We start from the raw sequence: 7,572 nt of genomic DNA on the forward strand, positions 1-7,572 counted from the left end.
TGAAAGAGGTGTCAAGGAAGCATCTACACCAGGGTGGAGAAGCCGTCATTGAACAGGGGAGGGGGTCTACGCCACCACTTATCCCCCACTTACAATGCTGTCCTTTCATCACTTCCCAGGAAACTCAACAAACGTAACCTATTGGCCTCAGGTGAAGATACCAACGATGGTCGTTCAGTCTTGGCCACAGGTAGTCTTAACGACCGTAACGACTGTCGTCACAGCAACAAGGAACACTAACGAACCAGCGGTATCGATGACCCGGGCCAACGACCCCACTGAGGTTAAATAGCTGAGTTTCCCTGCCAGTCAGTCAGAACTGAAGAAGTCCTTTGGATGAGGGACGAAACGTCTTCCAGTATCTTCAACCAAGTCCAGTTGCCCTTGATTTTAACCTTCGTTGGATTCTTTAGGCCAGTTTATACTTCTGCGTCGACGTTGACTACACACCGTCCAAGCCGACCAATCACACTTCTTGCGGTTTGCGTCGCCGCGTTGACACAGGAGAATAATCAGGCCGTCAGTAATTTCGCATATTTTCCTAAACTTTGAAAAATGAAGCATGTAAATGTTCAGCAGCTGTGACATGAGATGTTGGTCAGCAGTGATAACTTACAGGTGACGGCGCCCCCTGCTGGCCCCGCAGACACTGTTCTGCCCTCAGCGTCCACACAGAAGCAGCGTGGTCCCACGCACTGCAGCGGCAGGAAGTCTCCGTCCTCAGAGCACGCCGGGACGTGGATCTCAGCCCCGGCCGCCAGCTTTCCTTTCACCTTCAGCGCCATCGCTCGCTCTCTCTCGCAGCGGGACGGACAGCGAGGTCGACTTCCGACGACACGCGACCCCGCCACCTCCTGACCCTGAGCGTCGACACACCAGCACTCTCCACCCAGACACTGGACCTCCTGGAAACCGCCGCTGGACGTGCAGCTCGGGACAAAGACGGCCGCCGTGTCCTCCTCCCCGTCTCCGGAGCAGGAACGCAGCAGAGGAGCCAGAACCTGCAGAAGAAGAGGAAGGAGGAGGAGTTTCAGAAGCAGCTGCTTCTGTTCAACATGTTTTCTTGGCGAATCTCTTTCACAGTGTGACGGTAGTACTTCAGTACTGTTACTTGGTACTTGTACTGCAGAAAAGGATCCGAGTACTGATGTGTGTTCCAGGTTGAAAGTCTCACCTGGTCCAGAGACTGCGAGCTGCTGAGCTCCTTCAGTGTCTGTTGAAGGGCCGAGAGGAAGGCCGGGTCCTCCAGAGCCCTGCTGACAGACAGGACCAGGTCCCGGTTCTTCCGGAGGCTGACGGTGACGCTCTGAGAGGAGAGCCGGTCCAGACCCAGGGCTCCTCGAGCTCCTACCGCCCCGCTGAAGTTAAAGGAGGCGGCGTTCTTCAGGAACTTCCCTCCGAACAGGTTCTCCTGGAGGCGACGGGGGGAGGAGCGAGCCAGAGCCTGCAGAGCCCCGCCCACCGAGGGGAAGAGACCGTGGAGGACTTCGACCAGCTGAGACAGGAAGGAGGTCGGATCCGCCTCCACCGGCAGGAGCTCCACGAGAGGACGGAGGAGGGGGAGACAGGAGGCCGGAGATCTGCCAGAGGAGGCCAGGATGGGCGGATCAACGGGACCGGAGAAGAGCCGCGACAGAGCCAGGCGACGCCGAGAGGGACAGTCGGCAAGACCTGAACCTGGAGGAGGAGGAGAGAGGAGAAGGGGAGGAAACAAGGGGGGAGGAGATGAAAGAGACCGAAAGGCGAGAGGAAGGACACGTTTCTGTCCACAGGCTGCAGGACACTCACTGCAGACCGGGGAGTCTCCCTGCTGTCGTGTCCCAGGAAGCTCCCTCCCCGTGGGGTCCACACACCAGCACTGCCCCCCCTGCTGGCACTGTCTGGAGGCGAAGGCTCCTCCGGTCTCACAGGACGGGACGAAGACGCTGGACGCCTCCATCGCTGCCCGCCGCTCCTCCTCACAGGGAGACGGACCTGAGAGAGACGGGCGTTTACATCTGTTAACCCGGTCTAAACTAGAACAGACGTTTAGATCCAGTGTTTAGACCGGTCTAATTCCAGGATCTCAGTAGACCAGCAGTCTAAACCAGACGTCATGCAAAACTAGTTTGAACCAGAGATAACTGAAATGGTCAGTTTAACACTTTTAGGAAGCGTAAACCGGTTTGAAACTGTTCACATGTGCTAAAACTAGTTTAAAGCCGTCAATATGGCCATGAGAAGTTTAAACAAATTTAATTCCGGGACAAATGTTTACACTGTGTAATTCAGTCTACTCCTCTTTCCAAGTTATAAAACCAGTTTAAACACGTTGAGAGCCACACGTGTGAAGTCCTGCATCTGTAACCAGCTTAAACAGTTTCATAAGACGCGTTTACATCTGAAGTGTCCGGTGAGGGCGAGCCGGACTCCCAGCATCCTCCTCCGCAGGACTCTGTAGATGTTGGTCTGAGAGAAGGAGCGACCGGACCGAAGACCGGAGAAGGCCGAGTCGTAGACCTCAGACAGGAGGAGCTCCACACCTGCAGAGGAAGTGCACACCTTCATCATCATCATCAGAGCGGTAAACCAGCATGTGTGCGCTCTAGTTCTTCTTTCTTTGTGAGCACCAATTTGTTTTTCAGACACTGACAGCGACGATGATAAAGTCTTTTTAGGCGGCGACCTTTATAATAAAACATAAGAAAAGAAAGACGACGTCACCGCCTGATGGACTGTCCCAAACCCAGACTGTCACAGACTTTATTCTGTCATTTTCTCTCTTTACAAAGTGTCTGAGAGTCTGAACGATACGAGCTCAACGTACAATATCATTTATGAACTCAGCAGGATCCACATGAGACAACGTCCGGTTTTCAAATTGAGGTGTTAACACAACGTAAATACAGGATGGAGATGAGATTAACTGGATTATTATGTTCACAGGAAGAATAAAACACGTTACATGTGTCCATTAAAAATAAACACTAAAATGTTGGAGAGGTTTGCAGGTAAAACATTTAATAAATTTGTTGACTTATCTGCCGTTTCATCACCATTTCTATCTAAACGTTTATGACCAGATTGTTTAATAGAGCACAAAACAGTTCTCAAGGGTGCAAATAGATCTAGCTTCTCAATTTTGCTTTTAAAGGCCACCAGATTAATGCATTTAACATTTCTAACACTGCAAAGTGTGTGTTTGTGTTTGTACCTGTGTTGTCCAGCTCTCTGCCTCTGCTGTCAGAACAGAAGCAGTACGAGGAAACCGTCGGGAAAAACTTCCTGAAACTACTGAACGTCTCAAAGGCTTCTGGGAACCTGAAGCAACACAAAAACACACACTGAAATACTCGGACGAGCAATGTGACCTATTTTCTTTTCTTTTTATTGTTTGAAATAACAGTTTTATAAAAATACTGGACACTCGTATCAGATCGCTGCTCGTCCTGATCAGGTCGTCCTCACGTTACGAAGGAAGAGAGCTTGAGACTAAGAGGACGAGTGAAATAGTTCAGTGACCACTGAGCTGTGGAAACTGAATTTAAGTCACGTTAGATACGCGTGTTGAAAGTAAACCATGGAGAATAATCTTGTTAACTTTGAATCCCGTCTCCACCACCTGCTGTTCTGAAAACGCCTACGTTTTGGAGGCGCAGTGTTTTTTTTTTTCGAGACGCTGTGGTTGCTATGATACATAATTTCCGTGGAGGCGATGTGCTGCAAGTAGCCTACCTAATTTTAGTGAATGTAAAAATGTCACCACAAAGTACGTAGGCCTGCTGGCTCTGCATGAAGAGAAGGCTGAAACATGAGAGCACAGACTCTCCGTACGTGGGTTCACCTCGGCGAGTAGGCACATCGCTTTGTTCAAGCTCTGTGTGGTGTTTGTCTCCTGCACTGTGATTGGACGGCTGGGTAAAGTGGTAAGTGACAGTGACGAGCGCAGCGTTTTTCCCCAAAGTTGAACATTTTTTCAACTCTCGGCGACTGAAAAAAAAAAAGCTCGGCGCCCGGCGCGGAAATGACGCGTTTATTACCTTTTTTCCAACTTCAAATTGTTTCCACAAATGAAAACTCTTTTCTATTGGACTGAAAACGCAACTGCTTTTATTATTATAGCACCAAAAAAGTAAAATTCTCATGGACAATTTATATAACAAAAGATCGAAAATATCACAATACTACGCTGTATTCATGCAAATGAGGAGGGGCGGGGTCTCAAGGGGTGAATAATTTAATTACTGCCTACATTTATTAATTACTTAATTTTTTGTGCATTTAATAGAATGCTTATTTATTTATTTATTGAGCATTTGTTTTCTGTATTTATTTCTTAATCTGTCAGGATCGGTCCTCCATACACCCCGAACATCCACCTGATCACACCAGCGATCGCTCGGTGACAAGTGCTGTGAAGCACAAATAAAAGTGGACAGAGACACAAAGAAAAGAAGACGCACGCTCTTCTCTGTGTCGCCGTGTCGCTTGCGAGCAACAACATGCAAATTTGTGTCCAGATCTGGTAACAAAAAGGATCAAATGCAGTACTAGTTTGACTGGAGAAGTTCCGATACTACTTGGTAGCGGGTTATTTCTACCTTAAAAGGTATCGAGCACATCGGTACCCAGCTTTCAGAAATACCCACAGGCAGGTGAGTTACCTGTTGAAGGTGTGCAGCAGGTCCAGCTCTGCTCTGTCGGTCATGTTGATGAACCGACACTGGACCGGCAGGAAGCCGCCGTCTTCGGCGCACTGAGGAGGAGAAGGAGACCCGGAGCCGTGGAGCAGACGCCTGGACCTCACCTCACAGCCGCCAGGACCTGCAGGGTCAAAGGTCACGCCGCTCTGATGAGGTCAGTTCATTCAAACACACAGCTGGGTTTTGTACTGAACTAAGAACCAATCAGAGGTGCTGTTTCTGGAGGTGAGCCCCACCTGTTTTATACTCCGTCTGATTGGCCACACAGTAAACTAAGTATACTAACTGGATAGTACATTGTGTGTACTATTAGTATAATGTATGGAAACAGTCAGTTGTCTCTTCTAGTAGAATGAGTGAGTAGTATTATGAGTATTACTATCAGTAGCAGAGGTAGTACATATTGTCAGCAGCAGTATTACTATCAACGGTGTCTATAATATCATGTAGTATAGTAGAAGTATCAGTAGTATTTGTACGTACAGCGGCGAGGAGTCCCGTTCTGTCTGGTCCCGTAGAGCTCCATGCCGTCCTGGTCCACACACCAACACTGCCCCCTGCTGGAGTCACACTGAACCGGCTGAAAGAGTCCTGAAGGAGAACAACGCAGGACCGACTGCAGCTGGCAGGGAGACGCACCTGCAGACAGGTAGAGACAGAGGGAGACAGACAGAGAGACAGGAAGAGAGAGAGAGAGAGATGGAGAAGCATCCCATTGAAACACAACATGAAGATTTCTGCAGAAACGTCCTACACATTCAAAGAAAGTCTCCAAAAAATGCATATAGAGCCGAATTAGTGTGGTTTCCGCTGATGATAGATCTCCAAAATAGAGCCCTAAACTTTCTGATGCACCTCTGATCAAATGCCCGAGACTCCCTCCAGTTCAAGGCTTAAAACCCTGAAAAGAGTCCCTCATGCCAGCTAGTCCTGAGACAGATCCTGATCCTGCAACTTGTCACTCAGACCTCTCTGAACACCAGTTAGAGGAAACCAGATGATCACTCAAAGTAAAAATACTCATTTGGATCATTGGGAGGAAAAAACAACTGTCAGAGATATCAAGCAGAGTCCAGACTCAGAGACCCTGAAACAGGTTATCTGAAGAATACAGATTCTGTGAGATGAGATAAATATAGAAGCATAAGAGAGCAATATTTAGAGAAATGCCATCTATTAAAATCAGATTTCAAAGAAGATAACAATAAATGAAGAAAAATCCCAGGAGAAAGACAGACGTATGTGTCTCTGTGTCCCAACCTGGGGGACAGCGAGGGACTCGGCGAGCTGCTGCCGGTCACATCTGGTTACTTCCTGTTCGTAGTTTACCTTCTATCTGTATTTGTTCTTTTGGTAACTTATAACCGCTAAATTGATGGTCTTGATTGCATCAATTCTTGTTATGTTATACTAAACTTTTTGATTTTGCTTCAAACTACTTTGGCGACATCGTTTAACAGAAACATTCTTGCTGCCAATAAAGAAATCTGAACAGAGAGAGAACAGCACACTGAACTTTCATTGTGTGTCTGCATTTTATGGCTTTAGCTTATCGCTAAACTTCTGCTCTCTGGCTGACCTCACTGACCTTATGGTCGCAACCGCAACCACAAACCCGGTTTAAACCAGTCCAAACCAAGAAGCAACTCTTAGCTCCTCTATCTGTTGAACATGAAATACCCTCTCCGTCAGTCAGCTGCAAAAGCATTAATAAAACCAGATTTCAGATTTCCAATCCAAGAATCAGTCAGACAGAGCCAGACGAAATAGAAGTGAGTTTAAGTTTTAAATATTATAATGACGTAAATGTTAAAGCAGACCTATTAAACTGCTTTTCCAGTCCTATATTGTTTTTTTCTTATGCTGATTCTTCATGTAGGCCTTCATTTCAGCCTCTGTCTGAAACGAGCTGTAGATGCTCCTGTCTCTTTAAGACCCCCGCTCACAAAGCCCACTGTCTTCTGATTGGCCAAGAGCTGAAGCATGTTACCAGGCTGCTGTTGTTGCTGGGCGGAACAGGCAGACTGAGCTTGCTGTGCAGAGCAAATGACCATATATGGAACAGCGGCTGATCCTTTGCTCCAGTGTAAAGTAGTGAGCGTGCAGCTTGTATAACAGCGTAAATTTGCTGTCCCCTCAAAATAACACATCACACAGCCATGGACTCAGGACGGGCCGAGCACGTCTCCAGACCTGAACCCTACTGAGCATCTGTGGGGCTTCTCAAACGGAAGGAGGAGGAGAGCAAGGTCTCTAACATCCACCAGCGCCGTGATGTCGTCATGGAGGACTGGAAGAGGACTCCAGAGGCAACCTGTGAAGCTCTGGTGAACTCCAGGCCAAAGAGCGTAAAGGCAGCGCTGGGAATTAATGGGGGCCCCACAAAATATTGACCCTTTGGGCTCAATGTGGACATTTTCACTTAGGCGTGTCCTCACTTTTGTTGCCAGAGGTTTAGACATTAACGGCTGTGTGATGTGTTATTTTGAGGGGACAGCAGATTTACACTGTTCTACAAGCTGCACTCTCACTACTTTACGCTGTTCTACAAGCTGCACGCTCGCTACTTTACGCTGTTCTACAAGCTGCACGCTCGCTACTTTACGCTGTTCTACAAGCTGCACGCTCGCTACTTTACGCTGTTCTACAAGCTGCACGCTCGCTACTTTACGCTGTTCTACAAGCTGCACGCTCGCTACTGTTGCACGCTCACTACTTTACACTGTTCTACAAGCTGCACTCTCGCTACTTTACGCTGTTCTACAAGCTGCACGCTCGCTACTGTTGCACGCTCACTACTTTACACTGTTCTACAAGCTGCACTCTCGCTACTTTACGCTGTTCTACAAGCTGCACGCTCGCTACTTTACGCTGTTCTACAAGCTGCACG

The 7,572-nt window shown here is 48.1% G+C and overlaps 1 protein-coding gene across 1 annotated transcript; it reads right to left on the reverse strand.

The window, feature by feature from the left end:
* Positions 1 to 616: 616 nt before the first annotated feature.
* LOC123967366 (thyroglobulin-like) lies at positions 617 to 5,315 on the reverse strand (the record flags this gene model as incomplete). The annotated part of the gene is made up of 7 exons (XM_046043440.1): positions 5,166 to 5,315; positions 4,644 to 4,803; positions 3,194 to 3,300; positions 2,379 to 2,522; positions 1,789 to 1,974; positions 1,175 to 1,677; positions 617 to 1,001 (listed from the first exon to the last, which is right to left on the reverse strand). Coding segments are annotated over exons 1-7 (1,528 nt in total), but the record flags the coding sequence as incomplete, so codon positions are not given.
* Positions 5,316 to 7,572: the final 2,257 nt, after the last annotated feature.

The sequence above is a fragment of the Micropterus dolomieu genome, unplaced genomic scaffold (genome assembly GCF_021292245.1).
Source record: "Micropterus dolomieu isolate WLL.071019.BEF.003 ecotype Adirondacks unplaced genomic scaffold, ASM2129224v1 scaffold_330, whole genome shotgun sequence".
NCBI lineage: Eukaryota > Metazoa > Chordata > Actinopteri > Centrarchiformes > Centrarchidae > Micropterus > Micropterus dolomieu.